Raw genomic sequence first — 23,170 nt, 5'->3', positions numbered from 1 at the left:
CTGGAGCGGGGAAAAGGACGCTCAGATGCCATCTTTATTCGCTGAGTCTTGCACAATAAGATAGATCATAATACTTGGGCAATCTTGAAATAAGTCAATAGATTTAAAGACAGAAGTTACCAGCATATTTAATAATGTAAGATTTAATATTGTAATACAACAATAATTCTTTCTTATAGTCAATAGTATGAACAGTAAGAAAAGGTAACACAAAATAAACTTTTATTTTTTTGTTACACTGACAGGGTCGGGGGCACAAAATATCAGGAGGGAGGTTTCTATGTACCCACTTTCGGGAACTCCCGAGGGTATTCAGAAAGCCCACGGACAGAAAGCGACTAAACAACAACGGAAATTAAAACAAAGAGAAGAACAAAGTTTGCTTCCAAAGGTATTTAGAGGCATGTTAAAAATTTCAGCAAAAAGTTAGAAGTCAACCAACAGCATTTTGTTGTTTGACTCGCTAAGTTGAGTCTGACTCTGCAACCCCATGGACTGCAGCCCACCACACTCCTCTGTCCATGGGATTCTCCAGGCAAGAGCACTGGAGTGGGGAGCTGTTCCCTCCTCCAGGGGATCCTCCCCACCCGGGGAGCGAACCCAGGTCTCTCATGCCTCCTGCACTGCCAGGCGGGTTCTCTACCACTAGCGCCACCTGGGAAGCCCCGTATACACATGCATGCCAATATAACTAAAACGGACACAGGGTTAAGAATCGACAACTTTCCACCTTAGTAGATATTACTTTTTCCTTTTTACTACTTTGACGTTGTTAACTTTTATTCTGAACACTAATCACATAAAGAGAGTATCTCTGGAGGAAAGACGGAAAATTGTGGTAAAGGAGTCTAACTGTTCCGTTTGTACCTTAATCTACAGACTGAACAGGAGAGGTACTCACTTCTCAGAGCCTCCACATTTTCACCTCTTGTTCTGTGGGTCTTCTGAATACCACTGATTCTGAAAGACACCGTTTACTCCTCTAAGTATTTCAAGCAGAGTACAAGTGTGTGTCTTTGTGCATGGTACTTTTAATCAAACCTGTCATATTTAATGGGAATAAAGCATCTTCCTACTAGAACAATAAATCAAGGAAACCTGGCAACAATAATACAAGTACTTTAAAGGAACTACGAGAAAAGAGCATATCACTTCTCTCCATTTTACGTGTGATTCATTCACTTTTCATGGCAAGTCAACCTCTAAAAAGAAACTGAAACATTTGACTCAAGCAATTTACAGATTTCTTATTTCACATTTGATTCTTTTCCATTTGTAATTAATAAAGGGAGCTTAAAAATCAGATGCTACTTCACATCAGTACACTTTTCAAACTGTCTTGAAGTGATTCTCTCAATGTATTTTAAATGCTTTACATAATTTTTTAAAGATTAACGGTCTTGCTCATTAGTTTAACTTTTAAGAAGGCCGACCACCAGTCCACTGACTGCATCTTAAATACCTCGTTCTCCTTTGCATCTATGTTTTTCTTAAATTTAAAAAACACAAACTATACTCCACTTTTTCTTTCACTTTTCTCTCTTTTCTCCTTCTCCTTATTTTTTTAAATTTGGTTTTGACTGAACTAGTAAGGAATAGTTATGAATTTCTCTGGTTCTCTGAAATTATGCTGGTGTGACAAGTTAATTATGTCACAGTTTCTAGGGGTCTATCAAATTAACAGCACAATTTAATGTCTGGCATGTCTCAGACAATGCAGCTCGAATAAAAATAGAAAACTAGTATCTATTGCTTTAATTCACATGGTTTTAGTAGCTAAGTTGTGCCCAACTCCTGCGACCCATGGACTGTAGCCTACCAGGCTCCTCTGTCCATGGCATTTTCCAGGCAAACATATTGGAGTGGGTTGCCATTTCCTTCTCCAGGAGATCGTTTCAACCCAGGAACTGAACCCAGGTCTCCTGCATTGCAGGCAGATTCTCTACCAACTGAGCTATGAGTGAATCCCTCTTAATTTACATAATGAAAAAAATTTTAAATGGCTTAATTTTATAAATACTAGATTTTATTACTTAAAAAATTTTCTATTCAAACGTAAAATGTCAAACCTAGCAGCAAATTTATTCTAAATAGTTACAAAGAAAATAAAAACTTAAAAGAGAATTAGCCCTTGATACTGTTTTTTAAAAATCACCAAACGTGTACCAAATCTCCTAAAATACCATGCTTAACACATTACATAAAAGACAGGATTTACACATGGCATGTCCCATGAGCAGCTCTTAACACCTAAACTGCCAGAGATTAAATCATACCTGATGGCTTCTTTTCCTATAAATTCTGAAGAAACAGGCTCAACAATTTCACTAAAACTAACATTCCCATTCACGTTGCCCTCTGATAACTCCTCATAATTCCTTTTGCTCTTTGACCAATATGATGGCTTCAGAAAATAAAACGATGATCTCCGTAAGCCAAATTCTCCTGAAAAAAAGAGAGAGAGAAAAAAAAAACACACAACTGAGTTATCCTAACAAATTATTTCTGAAAACTAGTGTTTAAATCAGAAAGGCAGTCTGTGAAACCTAAGACAACCTAAAGTTTAGACATAAATTATTAAGTCAACAGTGCGGGAAAAATAGAAGTCTTTCTGACAGATAACTCTTGTCCATAAAAAGTTTCAGGGTTGCTGTGAGTCCATGGAACGTAAAGGTAAGCAGGGCACGTTTTCTGCCCTGGAGACTTCCATCATTATGAGGACACGCACATATCTAATGGCTAACACACAGCGGACAACGTAAGGCATGAGTGCCAGCAAGAGTTCAGAAGGTGAAGAGTGTACATCGGGGTATTCTGAAGGCTTGAGTCGGCATCACCTTAGTCTTTTGGGAGCAGACAGTATTCAGAAAGGCTGCTAGAGCTCACAGAGAGGACTTTTTAGATGGAGGAGAGTAACAGGGCAGAACCGACACCGGAGACGCCAGTCTGGCGGCCCAGGGCACGGGCGGACTTTCTCCCTCTCTCCCCAGGGAACCAACATTCCCCACCCTTTCCAACACGCCCCCCGCCGATGACCACATTTCAGAGGGAGCCGCTCCCAACTAGAGAGAGTCCAGTGGACCAGACGGGCACCGTGCAGGCTCTGGTGACTCCTCTGCTTCAGCCACGAGCAGGCACCAACTAGAAAGAAGCGAAGGGCTTGCTGGGCACAAGTCTCCTGTCCCTCTCCCACTGGACGTGAATGAAGAAGTGCAACCCCATGCAGGCACCAGGCAATAAATCAGCCAGACTCTGAGACAGGAACAGCAACATGGAGAAGGTGGGATCCTGATGGCACAGCCAAGCAAGGCAACCAACTGGGAGCCCACCCTGACTCTGGACTCTGAATGAAGAGATTGATTTCCTCCTTGCTTAAGACAATTAAAAAAAAGGTCCTCTGTTACATGAGTAACTAAACATAACCTAACTGATACACTGGAGATGTGTTTAAATAAACAGGACTGAATGGATGGATATAAAACACAATAAGGGGAGGGGAACAGCGGTGCCAAGGGACTGGATGCATAAAGGCACCGAGCAGGACACCGATGCTGGACAAGTTTCTCTAATTCCCCAGGATGTGCTCAGCGAGGTTTCTGAGCATGTGATCAGCTTGACTAAAGGCAACGGCAAGGTTCTTAGACAGGCTTGAGGTAGGTGATTAGATAAGCACTACTGCCATGGTCTAGAACAGTGCAGCCAAACAGGACTTCGCAACAGTGGATGAGACCTCGGCTGCACTGCGACCAGTGACCAGGCGCAGCTGCTGACCCCTCGGCAGGCGCCTGCGCTGCTCCCTGGGGGCTCAGCTGGTAAAGAATCTGCTGGTCCCACGGGAGACCTGGGTTCCATCCCTGGGTCGGGAGGATCCCCTGGAGGAGGGCGAACCTGCTGGCACCGCGGGAGACCTGAGTTCCATCCCTGGGTCGGGAGGATCCCCTGGAGGAGGGCGTGGCTGTCCACTCCAGGATGCTGGCCTGGAGAATCCCGTGGACAGAGGAGCGGGCACCAACTAGAAAGAAACGAAGGGCTTGCTGGGCACAAGTTTCCTGTCCCTCTCCCACTGGACGTGAACAAAGAAGTGCAACCCCATGCAGGCACCAGGCAATAAATCCTGGGGGGCTACAGTCCATGGGGTCACCAAGAGTGGGACAGGACTGAGCGACCGACACAACACTTGCCCTGCTGAGGAAGGAACTGCTCATTTGTTCAACTGTAAGTAATTAAAACTTAGAAGTCACATGTGTCTCGTCATGTAAGACTGCAGATCAAGAAGACAGACAAAGGAACGAGGACCTCAAGGGGGAAGGGAGGGGGCAGGGGTCATTCTAGAATATTCTGAACCTGCACAGGCTTGAAGTAGGTGGAGGGTAGAAGACACGGGGATGGGAGAGGTTGCAAGGTTGTTCCACTGTCTTGGACCTTAGAGGGTACAGTAGAGAAGTGCTTCAGCCAAAAAAATGGACATGGGGAAGGACAGAGTTAAGAAGCTCAATTAGGGATTTAAGGCTTTCAAAACAAACTGTCTCTTTTTGCCCAGTCTCCTTACATTCACTGGAAGTTAAGGTATAAGGTACAAAATACAATTACAATTAAATTAAAAGCTGTTAACAGTGAATACGACTTAGAGTACTCAGCTAGAAAAAAAGCTAAAATTAAGTTAACTCACCGGAAGCTCAACTTGGTGCTCTGCGACAACATAGCGGGGTGGGATGGAGAGGGAGGTGGGAGGGAGGCTCCAAAGGGAGGGGACATGTATACATGAGGCTGGTTCACATTGATGTATGGCAGAAACCAACACTATATTGCAAAGCAACTCTCCCGCAATTAAAAATAAATGAATATTTCAAAAGGAATATTTAAAAAAATCAAAAACAATAAACCATTAATCTTGTAAGAAGAAAAATTAAGATAACTTTAGGTGGACAAAAACCTGAAAAATCTTTTAAGTAAAATTCAGTGGCTACCTGCATACCTGGAATGACTTGATCAAGATAAACAGCCAAGAGGGCGTAGAAAATGCTGTTAAGAAGCAGCATCATAATGGCAATGATTAGAGGACACGGGCCTTCAGTCAAATTAGAAACTAAAGCACCTTCATCAACGTCTTCTAAATGCATGACCTGGAAAACAGAAACGTTCACCCGATAATATGAAAATGGCCAAAAATAAGCAAAAGCCACGTTATGCCCAGAGTCAAGAAACCAGGCCGCTAGGAGAGTGAACGGCCTAGCCAAACGAGCAATGTGAACTTATACAGAGAACGATAAAAGCTTGACCAGAACGTGAGTTACCCCGACAGCCCTGTCTGGTCATGTTTTTAAAGCCGTCGGTCGGCTCTTGCAGCGTGTCTTGTTAGTGCTACGGCTATCAAATAAAATGAAAGCTGACGCTAGCGAAAGGGTTTACGGTCCAGAGAAGTCACACAAGTTATCAGAGGATAAACTTATGGTCAGCACCTTTCAACCCTGAAAAGGGAGAAGGGGCTAAAACTAATCAACGCTGATATTAAATTATTCACAGCAGGTGTGCTGGCAGAGCGGGAGGAAGGACAGTAGTGCTGAGGTTTCGCCCGTGTTGCAAGCCCGCCGTGAAGGGACAGACTCTAACTGTACCGCAGAGGGCGTCAGCATCCCTATCCAGCCAGTTACTTCTTATATGAAGTGATCACATTTTTTCTTCTTTACACATTAACTAAATATATGTCCTAATATATAAAGCAGTTTTTTGTGAGAATTTTCCTCTTAGAGCCTCACTGCTCTTAAAAACTAAGAAAAATCACATTATAAACACCAATGAAAGTGAAAGAGAAAGTCGCTCAGTTGTGTCCGACTCTTTGCGACCCCATGGACTATACAGTCCATGGAATTCTCCAGGCCAGAATACTGGAGTGGGTAATATTTCCTTTTTTCCAGGGGATCTTCCTAATCTAGGGATCAAACCCAGGTCTCCCGCATTGCGGGTGGATTCTTTACCAGCTGAGCCACAGGGGAAGCCCATAAACACCACTACTATTCAGATAAAGACAATCCCGAGTCCTGGACCTATAAAACCCACCAGGGTTCCCTGGTGGCTCAGACGGTAGAGAACACGCCTGCCAGTGTGGGAGACCTGGGTTCAGTCCCTGGGTCACGAAGACAAATTTTTGATGACCATAGTAGTGAGATAAGAACTGTGGTTGTCTAGGTACTAAGTCGTGTCCGACTCTTTGTAACCCCAAGGACTGTAACCTGCCAGGCTCTTCTGTCCATGGGATTTCCCAGGCAAGAATACTGGAGGGAAGAGGTTTGCCATTTCCTCCTCCAGGGGATCTTTCCAACCCAGGGGTCAAAGCTGTGTCTCCTGTGTTGGGAGATGAATTCTATACAACTGAGCCACCTGGTGCTTTAACCAGTGACTTCTAACAAGCTGAGCTGTTCCAGTGAAACAGACTACTGAGTTCCATTAAAAGAAAAAGTGGAGAGCTCGTTGATAAAAAGGTCATACAAATGAAAAGCTTAAAAACGGAGAAAACATAAATGAAATCAATATAAAACATACTCTGGTTTTCAAATAGCACCCCTTCTCATGTCTAACCCTAACCAAAGGCAGGGTTCATGGTAGTATACTACGCTGCATGGAAGTGGAGAGGAAGCGCGCGCCGGGGGAAGGTGAGACGGGACACTTCACGCACCTGCGCGACGCCAATCAGGAAGGCGCACTGACAGAGGGGGCTGAGCAGCCACACTAGCGATCGGGGGAAACTTTCCACGAGGACCACCAAGAGGCCAACAAATCCAAAAGCCACCGTGACCAAGAATTCAGCTATTCCCACATGCTTTGATTTTTTAAAAAGAGGCGTCAGCATTAAAGCAAAAAATACCTGTAAGATACAAATGTTAATGTTAATACATTGTTCATGTACACCGATGTAAAAATAAGATTAAATTTTTGCTTGTGAAAAAACAAGCTATTTTCATTAGAAACTACATTCACTAAAATTCAATCAATTCCCAATTAATTCCTTGGTGGCTCAGTGGTAAAGAATCCGTCTGCCAATGCAAGAGACACGGGTTCAATCTCTGGGTTGGGAAGATCCCCTGGAGGAGGAAGTGACCACCCACTCCAGTATCTCTGCTCAGGAAATACCAAGGACAAAGGAGCCTGGTGAGCTATAGTCCATGGGGTCCCAAGGAGTTGGACACACATGTCTTAGCAACTAAAAAACAACAAATTTCTAAAGGTCATGCTGAGACATTTAATTTTCACACAAACAGTGCTATACATTAACAATATAAACTGACAAATATTTAAAACTGCTCATTATCTATGTAATAGGCAAACATGACCATCTCAGCCTCACAGAAAGCAGAAACTACCAGGTGTCTCTGCAGTTAGACATGTTCAAATATGAACAAAACCACAACTCGGCAAGCTTTCAAATAGAGGACCTAGCTTTTAATGTGTTGATAGGAAACAGAGTCAGTTAAAAACCACGCAACTATATAGAGAAGCATACATGTTATTTGAGGTAGGCTTCCCTGGTGACTCAGCTGGTAAAGAATCCGCCTGCAATGGTGGGAGACCTGGGTTTGATCCCTGGGTTGGGAAGATCCCCTGGAGAAGGGAAAGGCTACCCACTCCAGGATTCTGGCCTGGAGAATTCCACGGACTGTATCGTCCATGGGGTCGCAAAGAGTCAGACTCGACTGAGCGACTGTCACTTTCGCATACAAGTTCTTTATAAATTGTCGTGTTAAAGAGCAGAGATGACAGTCACAACATCTCACAGCTGATACAGCATGGGCACGTGGGCCAAGCAGAACGGAAACTAGGGCCACGGGAAACAAAGGCTGGGGGCGTCTCTGGTGGTCCAGTGGCTAAGACTCCATGCTCCCAATGCAGGGGCCCAGGTTTGATCCCTGGTGGGGGAACTAGACCTCACAGGCTGCAACTAAGAGTCCACAGGCTGCAACTAAGCCCCAGCACAGCCAAATACATATTTTAAAAAAAACAAACAAAGCCTGGTCGTGCACAACCAGCATTCAACCAAATACCCAACCCATATCAGCAGTGTCAAAGAATTAAATTTACAAAGACATATCTTTACACAGCATCGTCCTGTAAGACATATTACCTTGAAACGTTTAGGATTTCACGAAAAAAAAAAAAAAAAAAAAAGAGTCTAGTACAAGACCATCTTCACGGTGTATAAGCACAGTTATATGAAGATCATAAAAGATAGACTCCGAGGAAGTGTGCGGAATACATCACGTGAAAACTAGTTAAATTTAAACTTGAGAATATTTTGTAACTTTCCTAAAAGTGAGGAGGTACAATGATACAACTCATTCATCAGAATTAACCGAGGAACAATCCTATCTTTCACGGGAAGTCGACTGCAAGTAAACCAAAAAATAAGACTTTACTGTATTAAGCAAATATTTTGGCAGTCCTTTATTCCCATTTCAAGTTAAAGTACTTACAGATGATAAGCCGTAGAGGAAAAAAAGGAGAAATATCACAAAGCAGCTACTCTGAGGGAATAAGGAAGATGCTGTTGCGATGACTGCCATGAGAAGAGACATGAGAAAAATCAAACTTGCGTAGAGAAGGACCCAGGAAAGCCTGAAAAGGGAACACAGACACAGTCACGGCTAAAAACACAAGCCTTAACAATTAAAAAAAATCATTTTAAACAAAACTTCAGCTTTATTTTAGCCGTTTCATTCTTAAAATTAAGCCAATCGCTTCATTTCTACGTATGCTCGCGTACTGAAAATTACAGCTCTTGTACATAGTGAAAAATATAGTGCTGGTTTAGCTGTAGATAAAATTATCAAGTTATCACCTCATATAGAGATAAAATGGTGATTATCTTTCCAGGAGTCAAAAAAAAAAAAACAACTTACAGATTTATAGCAAATCACAATTCATTTAAATCTAGTACTTTCAGAAGATCAACAAATGCACAATTCTGATTTTCTTAAAATACGAAAGAGTTTAATGACTGACGATTTTCTGTATGGTACACGTGACAGTTAAACTCTGATGGCTTTTGGTACTTTAGATAGTTGTGAAGGCCACCCCGCTAAGCAACAACGTTATTACTACGGAACTCGATGTGAGACCAAGATCAACAGCAGATTCATCACAGGCCTCGACATTTCTCCTCAAACCGGAGCTCAGGGGAATTGCCCCACAGTCTATTACTTTGCTTTTACTTTTCAAGTTAGCAGGTAACGTAATGTATGGCATCAAGAAAACCACCAAAAGAGGGCTAACAGATACCTAAGCCACCAAAAGTAACCCCGCTATTTTACAGAGGCAGAAACGAGGCACGGAGAAACTGATCTACCTAAATGCTTCCAGCTACCGTCTCCTCACAAAACATTTAATGCTCCAGTGCGGCTCAGAGACCGGCCACTCCTGTGAAACACAGGAGTAAGAAATGAGCAGAGCCGATGTCATACGGGATAACCCCATTATGTGACGTGGCTCAGCTGCTGCACTGAGCTAAATGGAATAAAATGGTTGATAATAACAACTCACATTTGACAGGACTAACGTCTCCCCCAAAGTGAGGTCAGCATAAATGCTCCTACTGCACAGTGGGCAAAGTATGGAAAACACACTTGGAATTCTATAAAATTGCATGCCTCTATAAAATTTTCATTGTACAAAAATGTTAATGTGCTCATTGTTGAACTTTTTTCATTTGTTTCCATGGAAATAATTATTTGTATATTTTCATCCTAAAAAATTCACAAAAGTAACTTTTCGCAGGGGACAAAAAAGCCCCAAACTTGAGTTTGTGTATATGAACGTAACAATGTGAGCAGGCTACAATATTTGCGGAGGACTGTAACAGGAGATTAATTTCTAACTTTCCACAATCTCCTGTTTTTCTATACACTGAAAAACATGGAGTATGCCTCATCAAACAAAATACAAAATAAAACTTAAATATATACTATTGACATGAGCTTCCCAAATCCCACCTCCCTTATGTTCGAACAAGCGAGTTAACTGCTGGAGCTTCGTGATGAGTCTCAAACTCCATGACAAAGGCGGGAACTGCAAGAAAAGAGGGTCAGGACCTTGCTGAGTCTGGTGAGTAACAGAACTTCAGTACTGAAGATGTGTGGAACTTACGTAGTTATTAGCCACACTGAATAACAAAGTTCTAGTAACATACCAAAAGGCCGTGTCATGAAGTCCCATTATTTTTAAAAACTCTTTTAACTTCTTTTCTTTTTCTGCCACGATATGAATTGCCAAAAAGTATCCAAAAGGTGAAAACGCTATAACTAGGTATATTAAAATCACTCCTCGGGGAAAGGTGTCTATTTCTACAACAGCCGTTTCTCCCATAAGAACAGCTTTAGTTGACTCCAGCTCTTTCCAAAAAGAAACATTGGTCTTCATCTACAATCAGAAAATGTAAACACATTCAGTTAACTTAGTCCTGAGAGCAGCTCCTGAAATAATGAGACAATTACATACCCAAAGTTAGTCCATAACCTACTGTAAACACAACCCTCAAAACACTACACACCAGATATAAAGTGACTGACCCCAATATCATGGTATTGCACAGAACATTGTTTTCACTCGTTCTGGAACCATGTCAGAAAGTTTCAAGTCTGCAGTTGGGAAGTACATACGTTTCTATTAAATAATTTGTCAAAGAAAATAAGGCTGCACAATAACCATCTTTAGTGACAGCTATATGCATCTTAATAAAAATATGTGTTTATAAAATCGAGAAGTTAAAGGATGATGACAAGTGCCATGAAAGGATAACTCTCTTTTTTAAAAATGTTCTTTCAGGTAGTGAGTCCTTCTATTGCATATTGCATATATACGTATGCAGCACGCACAGAGACAGGGTAACAGAACCATGTCTGCCATACGGCACGCTTCCACCTCATGTTCACATGAGCGGCACGGAGCTCTGCTCCACCTGCTCGTGCGGCGTGGTCTGGGCTGTGGACAGCTAAGGTCTTTGGCCAAAACACAAACAGGTACTTCAGCACCATCAACGCAACACGCCCCTGTATTTATTTCACCGTCATTAGCCTGAGCTTGTGTGTTACTGAATACTGTGTCTACGATACATTAATACTATGCTGTGAGAGCTTGTAGGACACGTCTGTGTATCATCTCATGTGGTTCTAACGACAACCCTGTCCAGTCATTCATGCATAGCAGTCTAACAACTGGCAGTGACAGGGCTCCTACCCAAGGTCTGCTGTTCATTTCCACTAAAACAAGAAACACTGGGTCAGGTCTTCAGAATGTAAACACAACGTTTATACACAATGTTAGGGGCAGTATACTACTAAAACACAGAAATGAGAACCCAAAAGCCACAGTCTGAATTAGCTTTGCCACTAGTCAACTGAGGTTTGCAAAGTCACTCCATCTTCCTGAGTTTCAAGTGCATAAATGAAGTGTAAACAGCAGCACCAGCCTCACGGTGTCAAGACTAAACGGGCTGATGCTAGTACACAAGGGAGAAACAACGTTTTTCAGACAAGCGATAAATATTTGTTAAAAATAAGATCGACCACTATGATTAAGATAATAAAGGTAACTTCTTTAAACTAAGTTACTCTTATTCAAGGGGAAAAGTCTGCGAATACAGACCTTTCATAAATATTGCCTACAGACGGCACAGACAGGATAACACGGGCATACAGAGTGCTGGACAGCGTGCCTGGAGACCACGAAACTAAAGTGGGTTTCAAAAAAAATTACATCAGAAAATGCGACTTCTTCCTTCTCTTTTTTTGTAACGGAGCTGACCTGGATGATGTAATTTGGTACGTGTGACAGCAGTGAAATGGACTCCGATGGTAAAGACGCGGGGCATCGTATGAACCCTTGCCTTCCTCCAGCACCTTTACCTGTATGATGGCTGCGTCTATCGAGGCCTGCAGAACCGTGAACCCTGAGGACCAGAACTGGACGGCGTCACATGATGGGGAACAGCCAGCTACAGAGGAAAAAACGTGAGAGGTAAGGTCCAGCACGATACACAAGTGCTTTCCTTAGAGACAGCACCCAGTGGGTTACCAAAGTGATACAACTGATCCACCTCTAATAGAAGCAAAGAAAAGAAGCAACTGCCCTCCAAAGGCAAACAAAGTCTATCACATCCCTTACTGTTTGTTTGAAATGTTTGAAATCAGAGAGTTACATGTGTCAGGATACTGAGTAGTAAGCGCACACAAATGGAAGAGAAGAAACCAGTGGCTGCCGCTCAGCTGCTAAGCCGTGCCTGACCCTTTGTGACCCCACAGGCTGCAGCACGCCAGGCTCCTCTGTCCTCCACTGTCTCTGGGAGCTTGCTCAAACTCGTGTCCTTTGAGTCCGTGATGCCATCCAACCACCTCAGGCTCTGCTGCCCCCTTCGCCTTTTGCCTTCAATCTTTCCCAGCATCAGAGTCTTTTCCAATGAGGTTTTTTAAACAAGTCACTTTTCTGGCTTAACCTAAGTCATTCTACAATGAATTATCAGCTTTAAAAGCTTTCCATGTGCAAAGGCAGGTCCAAGTAAAGAACACAGAAAAAAAGAAAAATTATCTGAAGGCTTTTTGGAATCAAGTCACAAATATAGTGACTTTAACATTGTTTCAATAAATGTTTTTGGTTGATAATTATTTTTTCAGAGGCTTAGGCATTGAAGGCTGTTTTCCATGTTTCAAACATAGAATTAATAAACTTTATTGGTAGAAGAACTTGAGATTTTAAAATATGTACCATACCATGTACAAAAACAATTACGTGGAGAAAAGAACACAGATTTAGAAAGTCATATCAGTTCAGTTCAGTCACTCAGTCGTGTCCGACTCTGTGACCTCATGAATCACAGCACGCCAGGCCTCCCTGTCCATCACCATCTCCTGGAGTTCACTCAAACTCACGTCCATCGAGTGGGTGATGCCATCCAGCCCTCCCATCCTCTGTCGTCCCCTTCTCCTCCTGCCCCCAATCCCTGCCAACATCAGAGTCTTTTCCAATGAGTCAACTCTTTGCATGAGGTAGCCAAAGTACTGGAGTTTCAGCTTTAGCATCATTCCTTCCGAAGAACACCCAGGGCTGATCTCCTTCAGAATGGACTGGTTGGATCTCCTTGCAGTCCAAGGGACTCTCGAGTCTTCTCTAACACGACAGTTCAAAAGCATCGATTCTTCGGCTCTCAGCCTTCTTCACAGTCCAACTCTCGCATCCATACATGACCACTGGAAAAACCATAGCCTTGACTAGACGGACCTTTGCTGGCAAAGTAATGTCTCTGCTTTTCAATATGCTATCTAGGTTTCCTTCCATGGAGCAAAGTGAAGTCGCTCAGTTGTGTCCAACTCTTTGTGACCCCATGAACACCAGGCTCCTCCGTCCATGGGATTTTCTAGGCAAGAGTACTGGAGTGGGTTGCCATTTCCTTCTCCAGGGAACTTCCCGACCCAGGGATCGAACCAGGGTCTCCCACATTGTAGACAGATGCTTTACCATCTGAGCCAAGGAGTAAGCGTCTTTTAATTTCATGGCTGCAGTCACCATCTGCAGTGATTCTGGAGCCCCAAAAAATAAAGTCTGACACTGTTTCCCCATCTATTTACATGAAGTGATGGGACCAGATGCCATGATCTTAGTTTTCTGGATGTTGAGCTTTAAGCCCACTTTTTCACTCTCCTCTCACTTTCATCAAGAGGCTTTTTAGTTCCTCTTCACTTTCTGCCATAAGGCTGGTGTCATGTGCATATCTGAGGTTATTGATATTTCTCCCGGAAATCTTGATTCCAGCTTGTGCTTCTTCCAGCCCAGCGCTTCTCATGATGTACTCTGCATATAAGTTAAATAAGAAGGGTGACAATATACAGCCTTGACATAAACCTTTTCCTATTTGGAACCAGTTTGTTGTTCCATGTCCAGTTCTAACTGTTGCTTCCTGACCTGCATAGAGGTTTCTCAAGGGGCAGGTCAGGTGGTCTGGTATTCCCATCTCTTTCAGAATTTTCCACAGTTTATTGTGATTCACACAGTCAAAGGCTTTGGCATAGTCAATGAAGCAGAAATAGATGTTTTTCTGGAACTCTCTTGCTTTTTCCATGATCCAGCGGATGTTGGCAATTTGATCTCTGGTTCTTCTGCCTTTTCTAAAACCAGCTTGAACATCAGGGAGTTCATGGTTCACATACTGCTGAAGCCTGGCTTGGAGAATTTTGAGCATTACTTTACTAGCGTGTGAGATGAATGCAATTGTGCGGTAGTTTGAGCATTCTTTGGCATTGCCTTTCTTTGGGATTGGAATGAAAACTGACCTTTTCCAGTCCTGGGGCCACTGGAGAGTTTTCCAAACTTGCTGGCATATTGAGTGCAGCACTTTCACAGCATCATCTTCCAGGATCTGAAATAGCTCCACTGGAATTCCATCACCTCAACTAGCTTTGTTTGTAGTGATGCTTCCTAAGGCCCACTTGACTTCACATTCCAAGATGTCTGGCTCTAGATGAGTGATCACACCATCGTGATTATCTTGATTATCTTGCAAAGTAGCAAAACGGCTGTCTAAAGAGGCCTTACAAATAGCTGCGAAAAGAAGAGAAGCAAAAAGCAAAGGAGAAAAGGAAAGATATAAGCATCTGAATGCAGAGTTCCAAAGAATAGCAAGAAGAGATAAGTAAGCCTTAGAGGAAAACAACAGAATGGCAAAGACTAGAGATCTCGTCAAGAAAATTAGAGATACCAAGGGAACATTTCATGCAAAGATGGGCTCGATAAAGGACAGAAATGGTATGGACCTAACAGAAGCAGAAGATATTAAGAAGAGGTGGCAAGAATACACAGAAGAACTGTACAAAAATGATCTTCACAACCCAGATAATCACGATGGTGTGATCCCTCAGCTAGAGCCAGACATCCTGGACTGTGAAGAGAGAAAGTCACAGAACTCAGGATAAAACTGTCTAACAGAAATCTCGTGCAGGACTGCTCAGTCACTTCCGTGGCATCGGGTCTTTGCAGCCCCACAGATGGGAGCCTGCCAGGCTTCTCTGTCCGTGGTATAATCCAGACAAGAATACTGGAGGGGGTTGCCATTCCCTTCTCCAGAGGCTCTTCCCAATCCAGGGATCCAACTGCAGGTGGATTCTTAACCACTGAGCCACTGGGGAAGCACAGTATAAATTATACTTCATATTATATACGTAGCTGTGGATACACAGATATACACACATGTTCTTATGCTAGAGTTGACAGTCTTCTGATCTGAATAATTATAGTTGAAAATGTCAATGTAGGCCTCCATCAAATTTTGCATTTGAACTAAGAGCAATAAAAACATGCATTTAATTGATTTTCGTTGACTATTTAGGGCTACTTGCCTCTTGAATCCATATAAACAGAAGATACTGGAATCGTATCAGGAAAAAACCGGAGCTCATAGGACATGAAGTCTTTGAACACAACGCCTACAAAGGAGCCGGACTTGGAAAGACTAGATGTCACCAATTCTTCTTCATCTGCGTATTCTTCAATAGTTACGACTATAAAATATCACAACAGAATTAGCTCAAATACACGAATAGTTTATTATAATACAACAGACCAAATTTACCATTATACTTGATGAATGTAGTATTTTATAAGCATTTGTTGAATGCTCTAACTTCTTAGAAAATGAATACAGCTCTTCTAAAAACCAAACTAAAAAGCAACAGATATTAAAGCAGTACAATTTTACAGACACTATTTCTTACCTGTCATTTGACTATACGTAAGTTATGTGTCGGAGTGACACATAAGCTATCAACATAATAGATTAGAGCACACACCCTACATGTAATATGTATAGTTCATTTCCCTATCTCGAGGTGAAACCATGAAATAACTCCTTGATAAATGAATGGATATTTTATTTTCAAATATTGCTTCTTAGGAAGAAAATTCCACAATCCTTCTCAGAAACTAAATATGTATTTTAGTAACTATGACACAACTCTTCTTTGAATAAAAATTGACATTTAAACACAATATTGCTTTTTTTATCCTAAACGAATATGCTTGCTTTATAAATGGCCCATGATATAAAATATTAAAACATAAAGTATGCTATAAATGAAAGTTTCACAAGAAACATAGGCTAGCAGAATCAGATAATATTAACGCTTTTATAAAACTCTGTTATGGTGAAAGCATATATACCTAAATGTTAAGAACGGTATTTACTCAATAAAGCAAACAGCACAACACAGAAGAGGCCATCTGTAAGGGACAGGACCCACGCCAGCTCACAGTACCGTCAAGAAGGTGGTCCACAGACACTTTCTGCATGACGCTCCTCGTGATGTTAGTCGCGGGCGTGAATCCAAGCACGACGTTGGCGAGGACGGACACGTCCAGGGCACTGAGTTCTACATCAGGCACTTCTTCATATTTCTTATTTGGATGCATCATGCTAATTAATATTAACCAAAACAAAAAGAACAGTGGAAAAAGAATTTCCTGCAACAAAGGAAACAAAATGATCACAAAGCATAACAAAGGCAGCAAAAATCATCAAGCTTTCCATGAATATAACTAATACTAAGAAAAAAACATGAAGAACTTGGGTCTCCTTTCTTAAGAACATAAAGTAAAAGCACTTTTATCCTAAAAGAAATATTGTGCTGAACCAAACCCAACAGCAATAAGTTTTCCTTTACATTCAATTTCACTAAAATATTTGAAAATTCAAGTCACCATAACATATTTAAGTGACATAAAAGCTAGTATTTAAACATCTGAGACTACCTACATAAAATATAATAATAAATTTATTCATTTATAACTTTAAAGTAACTTACCAATTATCTGTAACTCAAAGACACCATAAAAATGTCTTTGAGTCTGAATTAAAACTTATGTTTAATTACACCTAAATTTCTACTCCTGAAACTAAACTCAGTTACATTCAATAGTTGACTTTAATGGGGATGAACTATTTACTGTTTCACCTTGCGGTTTAATTGTTCTGCTGATTTCAAGAGAATAATACCATTCCATCCTTTAAAATCATTCTTGACTGGTTCATCCAGAGTTCCTACTTCCTTTTATCTCTTAGACCAATGTATGCTAAACAAATAAACATACAATAAAGTGATGCATGCTTGTGGAAACAGATGTGCAACACGTCTGCAGTAATCCTGGCCAATCCATCCCAGAGTCCTCAGCTGGGAGGCCATGGGGAGGAAATGCGGAATAATGTTCCAGGGAGTTATCTGCAGACTTTATTTTCCACCTCATGAAACAGGAAATACAGGCCTTGAGGTTCTCAATCAAGCACCGACATGAAAAAGTCACTGAATTTGGAAACATGTCAACATTTCTGACATTTAGAAAACGTCGGATAACTTAGGTATTTTTTTCTGAGGCTGACGCAGTAAGTTTTCACTTCTCAAGTGAAACTGTGATAACAATGCATCCAGCAGAGCAAATCATCTCTTAAAGGTGGAACACATCAACGTGGAGCACGCGTGACGGCCGTACCGCTCACCTGGACGCTGCTCTTCTTGGTCCTGCATTTCACCAGGCAATTCTTGAGGAGCAGCGTTCTTGTCTGCCTCCAGACCCCGTCTTCCCGGACTGTAGTCGCCATGCTTTCTGGGCCAGTTTACTAGAGAAGGGAGAGCAGAGGGAAAAACTCCTGGAAGCACACAGTCAAGTCGAGGCCATGTTTAATGTTAAAAACGGACAGACAGACAGATGTCTGAGTCGCAGATCAGATAGTTACGCATACTCCACACTCTCTCTCCTACCTGGACAGGATGCACTGAACGGAACGAGAAGGTTCTGAAAGGCAAATAGCAGCACACGAAACCAGCGAGGGGCCCGCTGGGAATCTGAAAGCGGCAGGGAGGGCAAATGGACAGAAGAGCTTAGGGAAGCAGACCACTGCCCAGACGCAGACGGGTGGCTGGGTGGCACGCGCGGACAGATCCCAGATGCACTGCAGAGGCTTCTGAAAACTAAACTGAAATTAGACCCACAGCTCACAGACTGTGGGCAGAAACTTAAGACCCAAACCTAACCTGGTGGACAGCATGTTCACAGAAGACACCAAGGCTCTCTGCAGGATGAAAACAAAACTCGAGGTCTCATATCACCCAGCAGCATTCCACTCATGAGGCATGTGGAAAACACCAACTCTGTTAGGAGAAGAAAACCCATAGATGCCAATACCAAGGTGATGCAGATTTTCAAATAATCGGACAAAACCAGTAAAGCAGCTGTTTAAAAGGCACTCCAGCAAACAATGGTAAGAAGACAATGAAAGAAAATACTCATTTCACTCTCGAAAACAACCCAAGTGTCAGCAAAGAAACAGCACTTTTAAAGCAGCACCAAATAGTAATTTCAGAATAGGAGAAAACAGTAACAAAGCAAATCCGCAGAAGGGGCTCAGCAGCAGGATGCAGACAAGAAGAAACAGCCAGCAAACTGGGCACAACAGGAGGAGCTGGTCAGTCTCAGAGAAACGGAGACCAAGTTGTGTGTGTGTTTTAACAATTAACTGATCATTGCTCAGAGAACTGAGAGAGTAAGAGTGTAACACTCAAATGGCCAGAGAGGCAGAAGTGTGTTAATGCTGGACAAACACTTACAGAATTAATGGCTAAAAGCTTCCCCGATCTGGCCAGAGATGAAAAGCCTACGAGTTTCAAGAAGCCTGACGAAGCCCATACAGGATAAGTCGAAGGAAATCCACACTGAGACACATCATAACCCAACTGCTAATAGTGAAAGATGAAGGAATCCTGAGAGCAGCCGGAGATTAACCAGGTGCTTTCCTGCAGGGCAGTAATGCTCCGAATGAGAGAAAATTTCTCGTAAGAAACTCCGGGGCTAATGGGGGGCAAGGGGTCCTCGTACAGAGCTGGCAGGGCTGCAGAGAGGTTCCGCTGCTGAGACAAACACTGCAGCTGGTCCCCGAGGGGAAACCAGAATTCCTGTGTGACTCCACTCCTCCACTTGTAGGTATTCACCCAAAAGAACTGGAAACAGGGGCACAGATAAATGCGTGTGCACACAGGGTCAGAACTGCCAAGACATGGAAACAGCCTGAATGTCTACCAACAGAGGGAGGGACAAGCGGAGGCGGTGGGCACACACGACTCACTGTTCAGCCACAAAGAGGAGTGAAGCAGTCACACATGCTACGTGGGTGAGCCTCCAGAACGCTACAGTGAGCACTTAAGAAGCCAGACGTGAGAGGTCAAGCGTGAGCCCATCTCCATGACATTTCCAGAACACACGCTTCCATAGAAATGGAATGTGGACAGCTGGCTGCTGGAGCACAAGGGGAGAAAGTGTTTAATGAGTCAGGGGCTTTACTCTGGAGTGAAAGAAACAAACCTCACTTTTTTTTTTTTTTTTTTTGAGCTGTATGACCTAAACCACCGCATCACAGGCCCAGTATCCCTCTCCCAGGGCAAGCTGACCCTCTGGGGGCCCTCCTGGGAGTGGACCTCTGTTGGAACTATCTCTGCTCTTCAAAGAGGCTATGTGAAAGCAGCAATCAGGGTGGCTGGGGCCCCACTGGAGCCCTCCGGGGGCCCTATCCCCATCTGCTTGCCCTTGTAACCCAGAATGTGTGCAAACCAAAAGGCACTGAGCGGGCAGCTCAGGGGAGACGCCGAGACAGTTCTGCTAGGCCTCCTTCCGGGGCAGAACTCGCTGCCTTGTTTTATATAAACGCGTCTGATGGGAGCCACTGGGGTGACTCCCGTCCACAACAAGCACCATCTATCCCAGGCCGGCTGGCCATCTCCTCCTAGATGAAAAAGCAGGGGACTTTTTAGAGGCAGCTTGTCTTAACCCCCAAAAGTCAATATACATAACTAAAGTTGGGATCAAATAAACATCCTCCTTACAGGTACAGAAGACAGACAAAAGGGTTATTTTTTTAATTTAACGACTGGATTACAGACAACTTTTCCTTGTGTTTTTTTTCTGTTTTCCCATCAATACGTGTTCTTTAGCCAGTGGGGGGAAAAACAAATTGCACAATTAGACATACTGTAAAAATACGAAATGAGTAAATTTAAAAAAGCACAATTAAAACAGGAAAGGAAGATACACTAAAAGTAAATTCTTCTAACACCCTCATGGATGTTATATCAGATTCTGTAAAGAACCGGTAATCTTCTCGAGGCTGATGAAAGGAAGGAAGAATGGAAGGAGGGGACTGGGAGGGAGACAGGCAGACGGGTCATACTTGTTCAAGGATGGCTTCCCACAAAACATAGAAACCCTAACCAGTGGAGCGGCAAGAACAGCCTCAAGTCCTCCGCAAAGCACACTGACTTAGCGTAGTGGGCGCCACTGAATTATTCATTCGAATTGAACACTGCACGCTTAGTTCTTTGTTTTTAGAGAACAGGCCCTTCGTAAGACAGCTGATGGACTCCCAGTATTTTCCCTCCTTTGAGAAGTGCTCCCTGAACTCGATTAGAATTGATGGCCTTGCCTGAAGTCCAGGAACCTCTGCACCTGCCCACCGCAGTCAGGGCTTCTTAAACCATCACCATCACCCCTACTGCCACTGAGCTGTGCCAATTAAATCTTCTGGCAGCATGGAAGTTCTACTTAAGAGAGCCGGGCTTGGGGATTGCGGAAACAGTAATAGAAACATCAAAGAGAGTTCATACGTTCTTGGTACTAAGTTTTCCCCTAAGGTTTGGTACCTACTGTGCCCAAAACTTGATTCTTCTTCCTTGGAGTATGTGAAATGCCCTGATACCCACCCAAAGTATTTCATTTTCCCTGAAGGCAGACGGACCAGACAGTTCCTGTCTCTGCTATCAGTGGACTCAATCAGCCTAACAGTATAATGTGCTCCTAACTCCATGATTAGGACGCTCCCGAGGGTAACCGAGACTGTCCAAGTGAAGCATGGCAGTAACCCAGCGAGACGCTCCACGCCTGCCCACCTCCCCGGCCACGAAGGGCAGGGTCCCACGGGTACTGACGGGCGTGAGAGCACAGGGCGGCAGAAAGCTGAGGACTGCTGTTGCAAAGGTTTTCAAGTGGCTTAAAAAGTAAGATTAACAGGGAGGCATCTCTGCAGAAGATGACACAGGATGACTAAGCAAAGAAGTCACGCTGGTATCTGTTCAGCCTATTTCCCACTTTCTTCCAAAGCACAAAGTCCCAGGACTTCCCTGGTGGTCGGGTGGTTAAGACTGTGTGCTCCCAACGCAGGGGGCCCGGGTTTGCTCCCTAGTTGGGGAACAAGATCCTGCATGCCACAGCTAAGACCTGATGCACACACACATACACACACACACACACACACACACACAGTCACACACACAGACGCGCATACACACAGACACACACACAGACGCGCGCACACACATAGACACACACAGCCCTGCTGCACACACACACAGACACACACAGATGCGCACGCACACACTGACACACACAGACACACACAGCCCTGCTGCACATGCACACACACACTGACACACACAGATGCACAGACACACAGACACATACAGTCCTGCTGCACACACACACTGATGTGCACACACACGCATGTGCGCACACAGATATGCACACACACACAGACACACACAGTCCTGCTACACACAGACACACACACAGTCCTGCTGCACACACACACACAGACACATACATAGACACACACACACACTGACACACACACGCACACACATACAGCCCTGCTGCACACACACACACTGACACACACAGATGCGCATGCACACACTGACACACACACTGACACACACACACACTCAGACACATACAGTCCGGCTGCACGCACACACACAGACACACACGCATGTGCGCACATACACAGATGCGCGCAGAGACACACACAGTCCTGCTGCACACACAGTGACACACACACAGATGCACACACACACTGACACTCAGATACATACACACACACAGTCCTGCTGCACACACACACATACACAGTCCCTTCTTCAGCAGAAGGTGCTTTCACCCTGTCCTCCCACCCCGAGCTCCATCCCAGATGGACTTCCCCCCCATTGCTCTTCCTCAGCTAGAGCGCCCTCCACCGCTTTGTGCTCGGGTCTCTCAGGGAGCAGGGATTCCCAGGAGGCTCAGTGGTAAAGCATCCGACTGCAGTGCAGGAGCCCCGGGTTCGACCCCTGGGTCGGGAAGATCCCCTGGAGAAGGAAATAGCAACCCACTCCAGTACTCTGTCTGGGAAATCCCATGGACGGAGGAGCCTGGCGGGTTACAGTCCACAGGGTCTCAGAGAGTCGGACACGACTTAGTGACTAAACAACAAGAAGAAGTTGTTTGTGGTTCTCATATTCTAAAATTCTAATCAGGTGAAAAAATGTAAAATGTCAGTAACTTTGACCTATCTACTCAAGTTATTAAAGTGAAACATCCTTTTTTTTGGTTGTTTGTACAAACCAGCTGACATTACTTTCTTTGTAGCAGCCTGAAAAAAGACACACTACTCTGAGAATGAAAACATCTTTTTTTCTATTTTTTAAAACATTTATTTATTTAACTTTACAATATTGTATCGGTTTTGCTATACATTGACTTGAATCTGCCATGGGTGTACACGTGCTCCCCATCCTGAATCCCCCTCCCACCTCCCTCCCCATTCCATCCCTCTGGGTCATCCCAGTGCACCAGCCCCAAGCACCCTGTACCATGCATCAAACCTGAACTGGCGATTCATTTCATATATGATATTTTACATGTTTCAATGCCATTCCCCCATATCATCCCGCCCTCACCCTCTCCCACAGAGTCCAAAAGACTGTTCTATACATCTGTGTCTCTTTTGCTGTCTCGCATACAGGGTTATCATTACCATCTTTCTAAATTCCATATGTATGTGTTAGTATACTGTATTGGTGTTTTTGTTTCTGGCTTACATCACTCTGCATAATAGGCTCCAGTTTCATCCACCTCATTAGAACTGATTCAAATGTATTCTTTTTAATGGTTGAGTAATATTCCATTGTGTATATGTACCACAGCTTTCTTATCCATTCATCTGCTGATGGACATCTAGGTTGCTTCCATGTCCTGGCTATTATAAACAGCGCTGTGATGAACATTGGGGTACACGTGTCTCTTTCAATTCTGGTTTCCTTGGTGTGTATGCCCAGCAGTGGGATTG

The 23,170-nt window shown here is 43.5% G+C and overlaps 1 protein-coding gene across 3 annotated transcripts in view; it reads right to left on the bottom strand.

Moving 5' to 3' along the window:
- ABCA5 (ATP binding cassette subfamily A member 5) overlaps window positions 1–23,170 on the bottom strand; it is a 64,663-nt gene that overhangs the window by 33,395 nt on the left and 8,098 nt on the right. For 2 of the 3 annotated variants that reach the window (XM_018063914.1, XM_018063916.1), the window contains exons 2-11: window positions 17,522–17,641; window positions 16,287–16,491; window positions 15,372–15,533; window positions 11,892–11,980; window positions 10,178–10,407; window positions 8,466–8,607; window positions 6,674–6,862; window positions 4,976–5,123; window positions 2,277–2,445; window positions 902–960 (exon numbers count right to left, since the gene is read on the bottom strand). In XM_018063914.1, the coding sequence (XP_017919403.1) occupies window positions 902–960; window positions 2,277–2,445; window positions 4,976–5,123; window positions 6,674–6,862; window positions 8,466–8,607; window positions 10,178–10,407; window positions 11,892–11,980; window positions 15,372–15,533; window positions 16,287–16,491; window positions 17,522–17,623 (1,495 nt within the window). In that variant the 5' untranslated portion in view covers window positions 17,624–17,641. Of the gene's footprint in view, window positions 1–901; window positions 961–2,276; window positions 2,446–4,975; window positions 5,124–6,673; window positions 6,863–8,465; window positions 8,608–10,177; window positions 10,408–11,891; window positions 11,981–15,371; window positions 15,534–16,286; window positions 16,492–17,521; window positions 21,271–23,170 lie in introns of those variants that run through there. The other variant, XM_018063915.1, reaches the window with a different exon arrangement.

The sequence above is a fragment of the Capra hircus genome, chromosome 19 (genome assembly GCF_001704415.2).
Source record: "Capra hircus breed San Clemente chromosome 19, ASM170441v1, whole genome shotgun sequence".
Lineage (NCBI taxonomy): Eukaryota > Metazoa > Chordata > Mammalia > Artiodactyla > Bovidae > Capra > Capra hircus.
This window is presented reverse-complemented; position numbering and strand designations above follow the sequence as displayed.